The sequence below is a fragment of the Ambystoma mexicanum genome, chromosome 10 (assembly GCF_040938575.1).
Source record: "Ambystoma mexicanum isolate Mex_15411 chromosome 10, UKY_AmexF1_1, whole genome shotgun sequence".
In the NCBI taxonomy this organism is placed as follows: Eukaryota; Metazoa; Chordata; class Amphibia; order Caudata; family Ambystomatidae; genus Ambystoma; species Ambystoma mexicanum.
Genome location: NC_090932.1, coordinates 390,891,641 through 390,909,979, shown reverse-complemented (window position 1 = coordinate 390,909,979; position 18,339 = coordinate 390,891,641). Strand labels below are relative to the sequence as shown.

The window sequence follows — 18,339 nt, the reverse complement described above, 5'->3', positions numbered from 1 at the left end:
AAGGATTTCTGCAGAGGCCCCCAACAGCTGGATCTCTCTTCCATTAGAAATATGATTTATGCCTAATTGTACCGGATATCGGTCATAACGTGTATGTGTTGGAAAACTTGCAATAGCATTCTCAAACCGTTCTTCTAGGAGAGGGCAGCGTTGGGCATCACTGCGCTGTCGCCCGGCATAGAGGAGATTTGGTTTCCTCAGCCATTCTTTTCTGCACAGCCTAAGACAAAATCCAAATCAATTCACTGCTCCTACCATGGTTACTGTCACCGCTGGCGCCTCGTCCTAGCAGGCGCCCCCACCCACCTCTCCCCTGAAGGACACGGCCATCGGCCTTTCCCAAGCACCCACCTTTATGCACAAACTCTATGAGCCTGATTTACAAAAATGTTTTAACATGGGAAAGTCCCATTGAAAAGGTTTTTTTTTAAAACAGGCCCAATGACACCATAGCCCCATTCATGGGCGGCCTATGAATATACGGATATTGATAAACACACAGGGAGTGAGGAGGGGGATGCCGAATTTAACTGCCTTCCTATTGAAACAAACATTGGGGAAAAAAGATGTGCTCTGGCTTGTCGGTACTCCTTTCACCATGGAACTGAACAACCCCTGCATTACAAATGCATACGTTTAAACTCTATAATTTAAAGTAATGTCATGGAATAGGCGGATATATTGTTAAGTCTGTTCAAAATGTGTGGTAGGCTGCATACAATCATGTCAACCTCAACCTACAGCATTAAAACAAAATATATCAATGCTGTTTGGACAGGAGCCAAAAAGAAAATACAATGTCACTCTTGGGCACAAAAATAGTCTCTGCCACTTCACTGTCGACTGTTGCACTTTCACCTTTCACAAACATAGGGTCTCACCAAAGTAAAGTCATGCTCTGACCTCTGGGTCCTGAGGCACACACGCAGCTGGTGGGCTGGGGAGCGATTGTAGACACGCCAGTGCACCAGTGGGAGAAATGCTGAGGCAGCCAAAGGAGCCAGTCAGTAAAGCTGAGTGGCAATGTGCTCGTTTTGGATGCAAGACGACGCAGAGCAACACGGGTTCGAATCCCTGGTCCATGCTTACAAACCTCTCTGGTATTAAGCGTGTTATAAAAAAAACAATTATAATTATAATATGGAATATCACACTCCCGGGCAATGCCAACACCTAGCACATTGTATTGGGGAATTCTGGCCAATGTCTCAAGGAACCACCTCAGGGCAAGGTGGCCTAGCACAACCTGGGATGTTGGGGGCTGGCACCCCTCTGACATGGTGAGTAATCACAACCCTGGACAAGGCTGCACAACTCGCTAGCAGACACCTAGCAACCAGTCAGTGTACTGCCTGCTCGAGCAACGCCACAGTAGGAAGTAACCCTACGGGCACGGCGTCTGACGCCACTACCTGTATCCAATTATCAGCAGGGAGACGGCAGGAATATAAATAATGAAGAAAAGTTCCCTCTAATCCATAAGGAAGAACATGAATTGGGAGTCTGAGGTCAGAAATGGACTGCCCCTCCTTACTTGAAGGAATACACGAATACGTAATACAAATAAAAGGTCCTGAAGAATAGGACGACACCCGTGCTGTCATCGAAACCGGTCGACCACACTAGAGTATGATACCCCAGACAGAAACCGGGGATACGATATAAGGAATGTAACATCGGCTTGTCGGAAATCTGACCTTAAATTGACGATACTCTCCAGATGAATGTGGCTTTTAAAAAAATGAATACAGAACCAACGCGGTACTGGGATACCACGAGTTACCATGCCACCAAAAACTGAGCTAATAAAACAGATCTAAAAACAATAGTTATTTTTTTAGCTTGTTTTTAGTTTTGTTGAACCACACTATACCATCTGACCTATACAGACTGGACACACATCTGTGGGTTTAAATAAAAAGGAAACGCCATCTGGCCGTAAGGAAATGCTTCCTCCTCCAAGTGTTCATGAAGCAATAGAACTGGCTCAACTGCTTTTGTGTTTTTTTAATCTTGTTGGAAGACCACACATTGAAGAGACAGGGATAGAACCGTCTCTGCCCTTTCATTTTAGGTAGGCGGCGCTCCAACTCTGACCTAGGAACAGCCCGACCATATAGGGTACAGTGTGCTTCTCAGGGAACAGTGCTAATATACACACGAAAGGTTACATTTTGAATAATTTCTAATACTTTGCTCTATGACTGTTCTTGTGTGATAAAGAGTACTGAAAACTTAACAGTAGGGCTATTACACCTTTTAGGTGCTTGCATTTTCACCAAATAAGTTCCCTGTTTGTTCCGGGAGACACCTTAGCAAAACAGGCCAGCACACACATTAGCAAAACAGCCCGGCACACACATTAGCAAAACAGGCCGGCACACACATCGGTGGCCCCACTTATGGTAGGTTCGCTAGGAGACACCTTCGCAAAACAGGACAGCACACACAAGGGTGGTCTCTCTTACAGACACCTTAGCAAAACAGGCCAGCACACACAAGGGTGGTCTCACTTACAGACAGCTTAGCAAAACAGGACAGCGCACACAAGGGTGGTCTCACTTACAGACACCTTAGCAAAACAGGACAGCACACACAAGGGTGGTCTCACTAACAGACACCTTAGCAAAACAGACCAGCACACACAAGGGTGGTGTCACTTACAGACACCTTAGCAAAACAGGACAGCGCACACAAGGGTGGTCTCACTTACAGACACCTTAGCAAAACAGGACAGCACCCACAAGGGAGCTCTCACTTACAGACAGCTTAGCAAAACAGGACGGCGCACACCAGGGTGGTCTCACTTACAGACACCTTAACAAAAGAGGCCGGCGCACACAAGGGTGGTCTCACTTACAGACAGCTTAGCAAAACAGGCCGGCACACACATGGGTGGTCTCACTTACAGACACCTTAGCAAAACAGGCCGGCACACACAAGGGTGGTCTCACTTACAGACAGCTTAGCAAAACAGGACAGCACACACAAGGGTGGTCTCACTTACAGACACCTTAGCAAAACAGGCCAGCACACACAAGGGTGGTCTCACAGACACCTTAGCAAAACAGGCCAGCACACACAAGGGTGGTCTCACTTACAGATAGCTTAGCAAAACAGGCCAGCACACACAAGGGTGGTCTCACTTACGGTAGGTTCGCTAGCAGACACCTTCGCAAAACAGGCCAGCACACACAAGGGTGGACTTACTTACAGACAGCTTAGCAAAACAGGCCAGCACACACAAGGGTGGTCTCACTTACGGTAGGTTTGCACACATCCATAGTTCTGCTGTTCGTCTGCACACATCCCTTGTTCTGCTGTTCGTCTGATCCTGGTTCTTGATCAAGAGCAAGTATCAGACGAACAACAGAACTGAGCCCCCTGCTATTCTTGTAAAGTGCGCCTAAAGGCTGTGCCTGGCGCAATTCTTTAAACAGGCGCTGGGGCAGACTGATACTTAAGTTTACATGACACTGATCTGGAGGCAAGGCCCCCTTTATGTGCTGCACTGTGGTGGAGGGGGGCACCGCTGTGCGGCCGAACCCCCGGAGCGCACTTTGAGTCGGCGCTGGTAAAAGCCTATTGCTGCACTGCATAGAGGCAGGGGCATCAGGGCATGCAGCGCTATATAAACATGGTTATTCACCAAACGTCCAAATAACTGTGACTTAAATCGATTTCTGAAACGTCTTAATTGTCCACAAAGGAATTCCCAAAATAACACACTAAACCACCCAGAGAAATGCACCCCAGGCGTCACATAATATGCCACAACACCGCACAGGTTGCACCGCGCCCACCACCACACAGTGCACTACAGCTGCCAGTGCGCCTCGATGAAAAATGAACGTACCCTGTCAAATGGAAATAGCGCAATGATTTCCACTGTGCAGGCTTCTTGCCGCTAAATGCACCACACTGTTCTCGAAAACGCCTGTCGAGACTTTTAAACACACCACTGACAGAATAGGCACCGCCACAAACATCAGTATCCCCAACTGGCCACTACCCTTGAGTTTGGCCATGACAAAATACAGCCCGGCTATGATATATTGCAGTCCGTCTGCCACAGTATGTGCACGTGCACGCACGGAACGTCCCCGAGCGTTCCCTGGACGCAAACAGAGGGGTCCCGGATCTGCCAATGTGGTCCTTTGGATGCCCATGGAATAACCACACTAGCCACACAATTACACTACACACGTCCACGGTCCGCGTAATGCCCGACCCCCACCCATGGAGATAGTGCGCGTGCTGTCTGCCACACGCCTGCCACACAAGGACCGGGCGTGTGACTTCACAGGTCCGTGTTTCCGACGCTTGCATTGAAAGCATGCGCACAAATAACGAGAAAACGAAAGGACAGCCGCAGCGCAGCGACAATGCTTGCCCCTTGGCGAGTGGCAAACGTTCAAGGAGATGGGCCGCTCAGGGAAAGCCCAGCACTGTGCCAGGGTGTCCAAGGGGTCTGGCGTGCCCCTCCCCGTGTCGCTTTCCGTATTTACACATTGAGAGCATACACAATATCGCGCAACACATTTAATAGACGGCTGAACAGCAGCACACAATCATCGTTGCAGATATTGCATCTGGGTTGGATTGTGCTGGCTCCTGACAACACCTGCCGACACCCAAAGGGACCAATAGACACCTCTATTCATCAGAAGAGCAGGTGAGGTGGGGCGGGCCAGCCCAGGGGAGACGCGAGGAGCATCCTACTCGCGTGGAAGGCAGGTCCCCTGGGGCGCGAGAGATGCACGAGCGCTACACAGAAACCGGGGGCTGCCGCCAGTGGCACCCAACGGTGCGTCCAGGCGACGGTCCCCATCGGGAAAATTCCGTGGGATGGTTACAGGAGTGGGGCCTATAAAGCGGGCTTTAATGCTCGGCAGTGTGAAGGAAATTACAGGAGTAATGATGCAGTCTGATAAGGCATAAGTTCTACTACCGACTTTAAAAAAAAAAAAAACACATTGCATGTGTGGTGCGGTACCCTCTGCATTTGAAAGGGGTGAGGGGTCCAGAGAAGAGGATTGGTTGTTATCATTTCCACGTCATGGGATACTTTTGATAAGGCTCATGTGTGTGGTGGGAACGCCCAATGGAGCGCACAATGAACCTCACTCCTAATACCACAGGCTCTAGGCCATACCAAAGGGAGTGTCTCAGACTGCACCCCACATGCCTAGGGGCGCCGGGACAGGGTTCCGTGCATGGATCCTCCGCGGGCACGTCTGGTCAGCCCGGGGCACTCGCCCTGGGGCTCTGACATGGGGGTGCCTCCACTTCACTCCAGGGCCCAGAGGTTGCTTGGGATTCTGATACTGGGTTGCTGGCCGCTGACCTTAGGGAGTAGGGGATGCTCGGAATTAAGCGTCTGTGTCTCAGCATTCGTTCCTGGGAACTGACCCTGAGAAACTATGAGTGCTGAGATTCGGATCGCAGGATGTAACCCTATAGTGCCAGTGGTCCTCAGACTTGGCACTAGGCTCCAACTCTAGCGTGGTAGGGTTCTCCGAATGGAGGGATGGGCACTGATGTGGAAGGAAGCATGCCTGCGATGGTCACGTTGAGGGTCTGCAGGGTCACCCTACGTCGTGGGCAACACTTCCACTTGGTCCTGCGCGCTGAACCCTTCAGTGCTGGTGGCGGTAACAGCCGCGATCAGGATTCGCTGCTCTATGCGACGCGTATTGCACAGGGATTCGCATCGGAGTGTTATAGTTGGAGTTGAGCGTGCTCTCACAAGGGCACATAGAACGCGCGCCTGGGCACCAACTCTAGGGCAGGAAGCAAGGTTACCCCAAGGATATAGGATGCGTTTGCGAGAGTGCTGGCTGCGGAGAGGGAGCAGTGCTTGTGAACTCATGCCGGCTCCTGCCGGCTGACACTAAGTTGTGAAGGGCCCTCGGTGCTAGGGATGCACACACCGTGATGCAGACCTTAAGTGCTAAGGTCACACTGGCTGGAGCACTGGAATCCCATGCTATGGGGTGCTCGGATTAAAGCTGGGGTGCGGATATGTCTATTGGGATAGATCATAGAAGGAACTGGCCTTGGGGTGCTTGAGACGCTCACCCCAGCACGCTGGCCCTAGGTTACTTGAGTGCTCGGTACCAGAGCCAGGATGCCAAGGACCACCCACACATTGGGGCCATTAACAGTGAACACGGGGTGATAGTGATGCTCCCACTGGGTGTGGGTGATGCTGGTCACCGGGAGCAGGACCCAGGGTGCTTGTGATGCACACGTGGAGTTTCCTGGGATTGATAAGTGTCAATGTGGCTCTGCCGATGGTGTTCATACACGAGCCTTCTGCAGGAGGGCGAGGGCACGTTAAGGTGATGCAGGAGCGTTGGCAAAAGGGTCTGTTGGGTTTCTCGGGGATGTGTTGAGGTGGACGCCTTGGGTTGCAGTAAGAGTGTTGGATTGGTTCTCCAGGGGCACTGCCGGGAGGGTTGGAGAGTAGGTCTGTGATGTGCAGAAAACAAACTAGGGGCCCTTGGGGTTCAGCAAGAGGGGTGATGAGAAAGGCTTTTTAGGGGACATGCGGATCCTGGTTTGATGTGGAAGGGGTCTCTGCTGAGATTGGGGCAGGAGAGTTATAGTGAGGACCCGGTGGAGCAGGCAGGTGATCGTGGCTCTTTGGTGCTGATGTAGGGTTCGAGGGTGCCGCAGGAGGTTATGGGTGAGTGGATTTCGGGGTGCTCATGCAAGGTTGAACTGATGTTCTCTTGGGATGCTTCAGAGGTCTTGGGATAACAGCCTTCCCTGCTGCCCAAGATTTGTAGAATATGCAGTGTTGCAGGGGGTTTAAGATGGTAGTACCTTTTGGGGTTTGCACCTTGCAGTTTCATTGGGAGGTGGGGTGGGGGGACTGTATGCCTTGAAGGTACACTATTGGCATGTGACAGTGGGGCATTGGCGAAAGTGCACAGTTGGACATGGCAGGGGGCAACAAGGAGTTATGGATTGTAGGGGTGCAGAAGGGTCATGATAGTGAGGTGTACAGACGGGAATGGACTGCCAACACGAATAGGGCTAGGGTCATCCGTAGCAGAGATGGAGATGTAATGCACAATGACCTGTAGGGACAGGAACACAGGTGCACATAAGTCACGCGCATATAATCACTGAAGAGGCTAAAGAGCGGAAATGGTCTGAAGCGACACATAGAGACATTTGTTGAAGAGGGACTTGGAGCTGGGCACACAAGGGAATTGGGCACATTGGTACATTTTTTCCAAATCCCCTCTGAGCCCCTATCTTACCTCGGGAGGCGGCTGCGCACAGCCACAGCAGTCCCAACAACAGTCCCAGTGCCCCCGTAGGGCTTCCCCTCCAGCTCCGGCGCATCCCACGCTGTGCGGCCCCGCGGGGCTCACTGGACCCCAGTCACATCTCCCGCTTGTGGGGTGTACCGCTGCTCCCCGTGCCCGCTCTTCACCGAATCCCAACTCGCGGACCCTGCCGGCCGCAGCTCGCGCCGCCTCCGCGCGCTGACTGAAGACTCCCTGATCCTGGCAGCAGCCCAGCGCGAGCCGCTCACCGCCGCCCCGCCCCCCCGTCAGACTCCAGCCCATAAGGATAGCCGGGGGCGGGCCAAACAGCAGCTGATTGGGCGAGAAGAGAGATAATGGGCGGGGCGTGGGCCAAGAGCGAGCGGGCATCTGTGTAGAAGCTGCTGCAGCCTCCTCTCCGGGGCAGTGCGGGCAGACCCGGCGCACCTGCAACACCTGATGCAATAACAGTCACCGGCCCCAGCCCCCATTGCACCTGCATTACCAGAACCCGACACGGAGCCGCACACGTGTCGAACCTGTATTACCTCACTCGGCATCCCAGCACAACCGAATTTGCAGAATTTGCACCCAGTGCACACATTTCCAAACCTCCTGCAGGATCACCGGGACCACCGCACACAGCTGCACATCAATTACCAGAAGCACCTCGGCGCCTTTTCGCCATCAGGACCAACTACTGAACCAGTGCACGGACCCGCGCAGCTCTCGTGGAACCCGCGCCATCAGCAGCACACACCACACGATCCGGAGACGGTTCATTAGCTACCGAACCAACAGCACCTGTCACCCCAAATACAGAGCCTTCTGGCACCAGTCTCAACGGATGCCCAATATCTTCACTGCGACGGATGCAAGCACCCATTGCCACATTTGCAGCACCAGCTTAATCACTGACTACTGCTGAAACACCAGGTGCTCCACTATCACACCAACCACATCAGCACCTGAGCTTCATACCACCACAGCCCTGTGCATTGCAACTCCAGGCACGGTAACTGCGGCAACTGTACTCGCAGGGGCTACACCAACACCTTCTGCACCGGATCCACCGCCTTTGCGTCAATATTTGCTTCCACGATCACAGCCATTGCACCATCAAACACTGGACTTCATGTACCAACAGTATCGGGCATTAGTGGCTTAATGCCCCCAGGCAGCCGAGCACGATGAACGTCGCTGGCGGCACCTGCTGCCCTAGCTCCAGAACACACTGCATGTCCACACAAGCCTTTTCACACCGAGCACTGCCACTTTCTGTACCATAGCACCAACGCCCCGTGCACACCGGCACCATAGCACCAACGCCCCGTGCACACCAGCACCATAGCACCAACGCCACGTGCACACCGGCACCATAGCGCCAACGCCCCGTGCACACCGGCATGCACGAAAACCATGCACGCGAAGCACCCAAACACCAGTACATGACCCCCCCAGCCCCCTCCCCCTAAATAAATGCATGCTGTCCCAGAACCTGCTGAATCCTGGTGTTGCCCAAGAAACCTACGCTCCAGCAACCAGAAGATCTGGCACCCAAGCTCCAAATTGCTCCAGCCATAGCGCTTTGCGCACTAAGCGCTATCTCCTGCTGCAGTAGAGTTCCGCCATCCGCTACACACAGGCACAACTTGCACCGATGCACGCAAGCAGCAGTGCGCGCTGTGCCCAAGCACCCAAAGCGTTCATCAAAACGTGCGCTGAGAAAACGTACTTTTTCCTCAGGGAACACGTTCACGCCGAGCTCCTACGCGTATCCCAGGAGCGCCAAGAAATGATAAAATAACACCTTCGCTGTGTGCGTTTCACTTGACTTCCCATGGGAGGGGAAGAGTACATCCACAACACACGCCGGTTCTGTTTTAACATATGGACCCACAGTGAGGAATAGAAGCGGCAGAAAAGCAGGGAAACTGCAAGCAATAACAAACAGAAGTGTATGTATGCTTCTCCAAAACGTGAACATAAATGAATCATAATCGAGAAAGGGGGTTTCTTGTTTTACGAGGAGAAATATCCTGAATTAAGAGCCTGATTCATGCAATTTTTAGCGCGGTGCAAAGGGGCTAAATCACAAAGCCTTTTACAATGGCAAGCCCCCATTGGAAAATGCTCTGTGAACTAGGCCCTTGCATTGCCATCTAACACCCCGATTCACAGAGTGGTGAAAAGAGTATTTTTCTCAGTGCAAAGTCACTTTGCACTGAAAAGTACACTTTGCACCGCGCAAAATTGGGCCCATTCACTGTGCAAAGAGTACTTTTGCACTGCAGTGTCTTTGCACTGCAAAAATACACTCTGCGCCGAGCTGTGAATCAGGGTGTTTGTTGGCAGTGCAAAGTGACTTTGCACTGCGCTAAAAATTCCACAATTCGGGCCCAAAATGCCATAAGACCTGGGTGGATTTTGAGGGAGTGCCCACTTCCTGCTTAGGGGACCTCAGTGTGCACGAAGTAATTTGGCAGCTGCTTGTATATCAGGCTGTCTTCTTGACTCGTTATTACACGATCGTTTTGTGAAAATACAAGACGTGTCCCGCGTAGAAAACTCCAAATAAGCCATTTCGACAACAGCTCTGCCGAATGATGACACAGTGTCAACTCTCGAATATGTCAGTTCCTCGCGCACACAGTCACCCCACGTGTTCTCTTGCGGGCCTCATCGTTTTCTTAGCGTGCAGTGCATTCGGTTCCTCCATCAGAGCCCAGTGCCTTCAGAATATATCTCAGTGCTTTAAGTTTGTGTTGGCCTCTTCTTGCAGGGATAATATTAGTGTTCTAATAACAACACATACTCCTAAGCAGTGTGTATGCCAAGCATACATTTATTTTTATGTATTGTGTGTTATAGTTTAAAACATAAACTTTTCACACAAAGAAACACCCAGCATTAATATTAGGTTAATCAACTGGGCCCACCCCCTCTTAAAAGAGCCATAAATTAATCCCCATTGAGCTCACTACCTGTGATGTGTACATTGCACAATATCTTAGCAGCAACCAGTAAACCCACCGAGCTACCTAATAGCATGATGTTGTGAGCCTGGTCTGCATTGCTGTAGCTTGGGCTCGAGCGTGCATTTCAGCTTCTTGAATGCTCTGTGAGATCCACAGTTGGTTATACCCACACCGGCACCCCCCCCAAAACACACACAGACACACACACGCGCACGCGCGCGCGCGCGCCTGCGTGTAGATAACTATCATTTCACATTCTCTTTCCTGATTGGCATCTTCACCCCTACTAGTCTGCGAGACTGAACCAGCACTGCAGCCACTCCTTAAAGAGCAGTAGTCTTCAAACTATGGGGCTTGCCGCCCTGGTTGGCAAGGCAAGCAGTTGTAGCATTTGATCATGTCCTGCCGGCATTATTTAAAATGGTGGGGCGGGGGTGGCGGTGGGGGTTGTGTTGTGACCTCACCATAAACAGTGTTGAAACCACTTTGTAGAGGCGTTGTGTCAGGTTTGGGAGGATGGTGGGACAATTAACCTAAACACCCAAGTATGGCGTTCCATTGCACCTGTTTGAACCAGGAACAGTAGTGCACACATTGCATGACAGGCCCCCCAGTATGAACCACTGCTGTTTCACTTACACATTATTTGGCATTTCAACGCATTTACGGGGTCTCCCAGCACCCATGTGGATGCTGGGAGCCTGGAATAAATTAGTGTTCTGATCACGTTCCTGACACAATGTATCCAAAGTTGCCTGTCCAGCACATCATTTGCACTGCTGTCCCGCACAACAGGAATGTGCAGGTCCATACACCATTCATAGGGTGACCAGATGTCCGGGTTTTACCGGGACAGTCCAGGGAGATCACCCGACGTCCCGGGGCCCTGGGACTTTTTCTATTTATCAACCGCATCCGGGGTTTCGGCTATGGTCCCTTTTTTTGCCTAGACCCGATTTTGAAATCCCGAAATTGGGTCCTGACACAACACATTTTGCGCGAATGGGGGCATGAAATGCTTTTCACACACTTATTTCGGCCCCCTTCCCCTCCCCGGCACTCTTCTCCAATGAGAGGAGTGTGCATGTTAGCACACCTCCAACCAACCCCCCCCCGCAACAGGCCAGCGACAAAGAAGTAGGACTAAAGTTGTATGTGTATTGACTTTAGTCCTACTTCTAATTTGATGGCCCATCCGGGTTTAAAAAAAAAAATCTGGTCACCCTAACCATTCACTCTCCACCATACCTGAAACTGGGTGATCAGATCCCCACGATTTCCTACTCTGCTTACCTGTGTAAGTGATTTCAATCCGGCACTTCACCTAAGTCAATGCCTATGTCTAATGCACAACTGAAATCCTTATTTATTTATTTGTGTCTAAAAGTTATTTTATTCTGAACGATGTACCACTTATATCACGCCCTGTTAGAACTGATATAATATTGTTTCGTCCTCATTGTATATGTTGGCCTATGCCCAGTCGCTTTGCGAGGAAACCCGTATTACAAGGTCGTGACCTCAAGTGAATCGAGCCTCCATTTTAGGTTAGAACCGCCATTTTAGTTTCTGTACAAAGTCACCCTGTAGTCTAAGATGGCCGTCTCGTGTGCTCTTGTTCTTGCCTTAACCTCTTCAACCTCTGTAGGAGGGTTAATGTCCAACCTGCCTTCAGGCTACATGTTCGGGTCATGTAGACCTTGTCCTTTATTGACCTCGGGATCAGGGGATTACTTGAATTAGCAAATGTTAAACTACAAGAACAGTAATGCTATCCAAATACGATATGCGAAACATTTGTTTGATCTGTATTAAAACGATATATAAAGAGTGTAACGTTAAATTAAAGAATAATAGAGTGTGTTAGTAAATGTATTCAAAAGTAAACCGCATGCACAAGATATGTAAATTAGGAAAGTGAATCTGGCGTGACCCTAGCCCAATGTATTATTAACTTGTAAAAGGCTGGACATCAGTATAACAAATTGTATAAATACTCTGATGTCCAACTAGGAAATTCTGCTCACTGCTCACATTGAACCCTGATGGTGGTCTCTGTGATGTATTGACAGCCAAATAGCTATTTGTGTACTTTGTTGACTACTGTTCAGTTTTGTAATAAAGATTCTGGGAATCTTTACAAGACCGTATCGGTGTATTTTCCTTTGCTTGGTGTAACAGCCGTAATATTGTAATTTTTCTGATCCCACAGATGGCGCCCGAATAGGGACCCTCAAGATTGACTTTGTCTCGTTGAAGGTTGGCTCGGCTATCGGACCGGGATCGGACGGTGCCAACAGAAACGGCCACTCTAGACGAGAAGCGAATTCCTCGACGAAACTGCACGATCCGATCCCTGAATGATGAGCTGTAGCCCGAGACGACGTCTTGACGAGGGTCCATGTATCGAGGTGGGTAAATTTGCCGAAAATCACCAGACACGTGGGTCCTTAGCATTGTCCTTAGTAACCCGATCGGGCCTCCCAGTTCTTTGGTCAGGTGAATCGTCTCCCGATTCTTAATCTAACCCTGACAATTTGAATTTGGAGCATTGTACTCGCGAGCACAATTATTTAACCAGGTAACACCAGAACTTTGATATGCCTGGGAAATTGTCTGCCTGCTTTAGGGCATTATTCCGCAGCGACAGACAATCTTTGGAAGATAGCCATCCCGTACCACAGGAGGGGTCGCCGGCATGTACTATGTACTGTAAGAAAGGCTTTGGTAGTATAGCATTTAATGACATTTGGCTCAGACAGACCAGACACAATTCTAATCTTCGGTGGCCAACCAATGGTAGTTTTTAAATCCCTCGTATAGAATATTTAGAGTCTTTATTAGTAAAGAAAAAGGCTAGACCTGCAGCATTTGACGCATTGCACAGTTGGAAAACAGAAGCTTTGCAGCAACAAAAGAGTAGAGAGAAACATATGCGTAGACATATGACAAGTGTCGAAAGGGCACGGTTATATGATCAAAATAAACAATTGGAGTCAGTTAGGAACACGGACAGGGCGTTTCAATTAGGCATTCAAAAAATATACCCTTCAAAAGATTTTCATACGTCAGATGAATTGATTAATAAACTTTTGCATGAACGAAGGCCCGATGCCTCCACGCCACCTCTGTACGTCCCTCCTCCAGGCGCTTTGCCCCTTCCCGTTGTTGTTCCCCCTCCTACAGTTCCTCCGGTCCTCCATGCTGTTCTTCCTGTTGTTCTTCCAGCTGTCGCTCCTTTGCCTGCCCCCTTGCCTCCACCTGTTGATATTCAGAATGTGCTTACTCTTCTTCTTCCAAGTGATTCTGCATCACTTGTAGTAGACCAGGGAGCGAGACCGAGGGTTGTGACTTGTAATACTGTGTCCCCAGACAAAAAGAATGAATTGATTGCTTGGGCTAAACATTGTATGGAGAAGGGTGAACAAGCCGATGTTTTTCCCACACTCGAAAATTTAAAAGGCATTCCCGAGAAAAATGTTTTTATTGAAGGATTAGGGACTCATTTGAGTATAATGTGTAATAGATTAAATGATGTAAATTTCCCACAAGGGTTACGGGATTTGAACGCTTTAGCGATGTCTAGAGATACTGCGGAGAAGGTATATGAGCATGTTGAGAGGACTTTTGAGTATAGGAAGGAGTTGGAAGTGTTACAGAATGAGGAAGCAGATAGTGGTAGTTTAGGTATTATGTACTTACAGAAACGGTTTTCTCCTCGCCGTGAATTAAAAGGTGAGGAAGCGCAAATTTGTATAAAGGATGCAATAAAATGGATTTCAGATAAGTCGATAACTCCAGATGAAGTATATGACACATATAGTCAGTATACGTTAGAAATGCAAAAGAAAGTGATACAGGTGATGGTAGAGCACCTGCAGAATGAGTGTGCAAAAAGAAAGATGTGTTGTCCCGCAGAATTGTTGAGTGTTTATAAGAGAGCTTTTTCGATTGATACTTCTTCGACTGCCTTAGCGTTTGATTTGGCTTTGTTGCTTAGTAAGCATTCGGAGCTGCCTACTTCTCAGGTGCCTATGAGAGAGGTCCCTCCGACATTTGTCCCGAAAGTTGAGATTGCAGCCGATGCTGGATGAGGAATAGTCGGCGGAGAAATTCCTGCACATTAAGTATCACAGTTTGTTCACGTCCCGTTTTCAAGACAGGAAGTCAACACCATGAAACAATCTATCCCCGACATAAGAAAAAATCTGACCGGATTCTATAAAGAAATAAAGTCGGTCTTACAGTCGTCGGTATTCACTTTAAGTGATATTGACCTATTATTTCCTGTACTCCTACCAGTCGATTTGTGGAAACAGATCAGGACTATAGATGACATACCTGGGTTGGGAGATACATGGGATAACATGGTTAGGCTAGATAAAGACCAGCTAACGAACGACCGCCTTAAGTGATATTAACCTTGCCTGATAGAATTATTGTAAAATTGAAAATTATGGTTCCTGAGAAAAGAATCATTTGGGACAAGCTTATGGCCTGTGTCCAAGGAAAGTCTGAGGGTGCTACCGATTTCTTTAATCGCTTCGAGCAGGTATTCTCAGATTTCAGTGGACAAGACTTGGGCACAAAGTCAGGGAAAAGGCTGTTTGACGACAAATTTGTATGTGGATTGCTGCCTGACATCCAGTTACAGATTATGTCTTCTGAAAGCGCTTGGCAGGCGAAGTCTCAATCAGAAGTACTGCATATGGCTCAGTACTATGAAAATCATGTAAATACTGAAAAGGAAAAACTTGAGAAAAAAAAAGGGTGACCTGAAAACAAAAGTTTTATTACAACAGATTGTTAGAAGCCCAAGAGGGGGTAATCAATTTAGAGGTCAGTACATTCCAAAGGGAAGTGCGCCCTTGGCTCCGGTAACCATTAACCAGTGTGCCTATTGCCGACAGGAAGGCCACTGGCGCGCACAATGTCTGACCTTGCAGCAGAGGTCATTTGGGAAAATGGGTAGACGATCCAGAGGTCGCCCATGTGCAGGGGGCCCTGGCAGAGGTCAGTTTGTACCAGAATCACAGCAACCTTCTTCAAAAGATAAGCACGTTTCGAATGTGGATAATAGAAACATTTTTGATCACCCTTCTGCCGCGTACCTCTCTGAAGAGTTTCCTTTTGATAATATTCTGTTTCGCTAGGATTGCCCGAAGCAGGATTTGGAACCTACGCCTATTCCCACTCATCAGTTGAGATGGTGGTGGGAAATAGGAAGCATCTATTTTTAGTAGATACGGGAGCACAGAAATGTTCCATTGATCATTCACGGGTTCCAAATATTCCCCTGTCAGGGCAGTCCAACATTTCCGTAGGGTTTTCAGGCACACCTGTAGTTTGTCCGGTCTCTTTTCTGGTACCGATAACACTGGGTCCCTTCACGGAACAGTGTCCATTTCTACTTACCACAAACTGTGGGGAGAACTTGTTGGGGCTAAATTTGTTGAAGGCATTACATGCAGTAATACATTGTTCTCCGGACGGAGTTCGGTTAACAATTTCACCTCAGCAATCACTCGCCTCTCAGTTTTTGACTCAACCCTTACCGCAAGAATTTAGTAATGTTCCAGAATGCTTATGGGCAATTGATGATAATGATGTGGGCATTCTTCAAATTGAACCTGTTAAAATTATTTTGAAACATGGAGTAAAATTGCCTCGTATCCCGCAATATAAGATCTCATTTGAAGGCGAACAGGCTTTGAAATGCATAGTTTCTGATTTTGTACATCGTTGAGTAATTGAGGAAATTACGGGTAGCCCATGTAACAAACAGCCCCATTTTGCCAGTATACAAAAAAGGTGATAATGCGATTCCCTTTAGTTTTATAATTGATTTACGTGCTATTGACAAAATTGTGGCTCCTCAATTTCCTATTGTACCTGATGTTACAACGATACTAACCATGATTCCGGCTTCTGCCACTCATTTTAGCGTTGTTGATCTTAAAAACGCGTTTTTCAGTATTCCCATACACAAGGAGAGCAGGTATTTGTCCGCGTTTACCCCACGTGGACTCTCGTTTACATTCACTCGTGCACCACAAGGGTACACTGAGAGTCCAAGTATTTATAGTAGGGCATTGAAAGAGCAGCTCGATACTCTCGAGTTGCCTACTACTTGCACATTACTACAGTATGTAGATGACCTCCTCTTGGCTGCTGATTCTGAGAGCGCCTGTAAAGAAGGCACCGTGTTGTTGCTTTGTCACCTAGCAAAACATGGCCACAAAGCTTCACTTAAAAAATTCCAATATTGTTGTCAGGAGGTCGCATATTTAGGCTACCTCCTGTCAAAGGAGGGAAGATGGTTGACACCTGAACGAATAAAGACTATTTCTAGCATGTCTGTCCCAAATACGCAGAAGGAAGTTAGAGCCCTGATAGGTATGGCTTGTTATTGTAGATTGTGGATCCGTAACTTTTCGTTAACAATTAAACCAATGCTGGCTTTGACAAAGAAGGCATTTCTTTGCCATTGCCATGGACTTTGGAACACCAGACAGCATTTGATTTGCTCAAATCCGTGCTGTGTTCAGCGCCGGTTTTAGGAACTCCGAATTATGACAAGGCCTTTGTATTGTTTGTGCATGAACGTGATGGATGTGCTTTGGCTGTATTAATGCAGGAGCATGGAGGGAAGAATAGGCCATGCGGTTACTATTCCTCCGCCCTTGATCCTGTAGCATGTGCTTTGCCAAGATGTTTGCGCGCTGTTGCTGCTGCTGCTGCGTCTGTAAAACAAAGTGACGGAATGGTCCTGGGTCATGCGTTAACCCTAATGGTACCTCACTCTGTAGATATTTCATTGAATAGAACTCAAATGCAACACCTCATTTCTGCAAGATTGACAAGATATGAACTGATCTTGTTTGCCCCCCACATTCAAATTCAGAGGTGTTGTGTATTAAATCCGGCTGAACTTCTACCTGTTTCGCAAGATATTGTTGATGGTGACGATACGTCACACGATTGCCTTTATATGACAGAACCCGGAGACTAAAGGCAGAATCGATCTGAAAGACACACCTTTGAATAGCCCACAAGGAGAGCTATTTTGTGATGGCTCTTGTTTTAAACTTCCAGACGGTACATCCACGGCTGCTTATGCCGTCACTACTTTAAACACGATTGTGGAAAGTAAAAGAATTATGCATAATTGCTCGCAGGCCGCAGAAATTATAGCGTTAACTCGAGCTTGTGAACTTTCTGAAGGGCTTACAGTAAATATATACCGATAGTCAGTATGCTTTTGGGGTGTCCCACAATTTCGGTAGACTTTGGAAAGAGCAAGGTTTCTTGACCTCGCACAGAACGAAGATCCAGCACGGCACTTAATAGTGCGATTACTTTCAGCACTCGCACTCCCTGTTCAGTTAGCTATCATAAAATGTTCAGCACATCAAAAAGTTACAGATGATGTAGGAAAAGGGAATGCTTTCGCCGATCAGATATCTAAACAAACTGCCACTGATTTCAGGTCAGAAATGTATGCTGTAAAAGAAATTGTGAACGTTTGCACTTTGGGTGAAAGTATCGATGCTGTAAAAGATATTCAAGCATATGCTACCATAGAGGAAACTAAGAGATGGATTGAGGGTGCAGGGAGATTGGATGACGATGGGTGTTGGGTAGACAATATTGAAGGAAAATGGTTACTCCCTGACGCCTACATTACAATGATGGTTATTATGGCTCATGGTCCGGTACATGTTTGTGCGCGTAAATTGACTAAAATGCTACACAGTGTATGGGCCAATGATAAGATTTTCAAAACTGCAGAGCATTTTGTCCAAAGCTGCATGGTCTGCTTGCAGCACAATGAAGGAAAAGGTACCTCGACTCCTAGAGAAAGTTTCGCTCCACCTTCTGTCCCGTTCGAGGTTATTCACTTTGATTTCATTGAAATTGTAACGCTCACCTGGCTCCCACGGAGGCGCTGGTCTGGTCTGGGTTGCTGTGGCCTCTTCAAGCGTGATGCGCAGAATTCGGACCACCGATTGAACAGGACCCCCAAATCTTGCTTGTCTGGCCCGTAGGAATATCCTTCTGCAGATGAGAAAGGGGAT

General features: G+C 48.4%; 1 protein-coding gene across 3 annotated transcripts in view; it reads right to left on the bottom strand.

Annotated features, from left to right (window-relative positions):
- Nucleotides 1-7,508, bottom strand: part of UNC5D (unc-5 netrin receptor D) — a 1,559,947-nt gene extending 1,552,439 nt beyond the window's left edge. For 2 of the 3 annotated variants that reach the window (XM_069617971.1, XM_069617972.1), the window contains exon 1: nucleotides 7,275-7,488. In XM_069617971.1, the coding sequence (XP_069474072.1) occupies nucleotides 7,275-7,359 (85 nt within the window). In that variant the 5' untranslated portion in view covers nucleotides 7,360-7,488. Of the gene's footprint in view, nucleotides 1-7,274 lie in introns of all 3 variants that reach the window. The other variant, XM_069617969.1, reaches the window with a different exon arrangement.
- Between the last annotated feature and the right edge of the window lie 10,831 nt (nucleotides 7,509-18,339).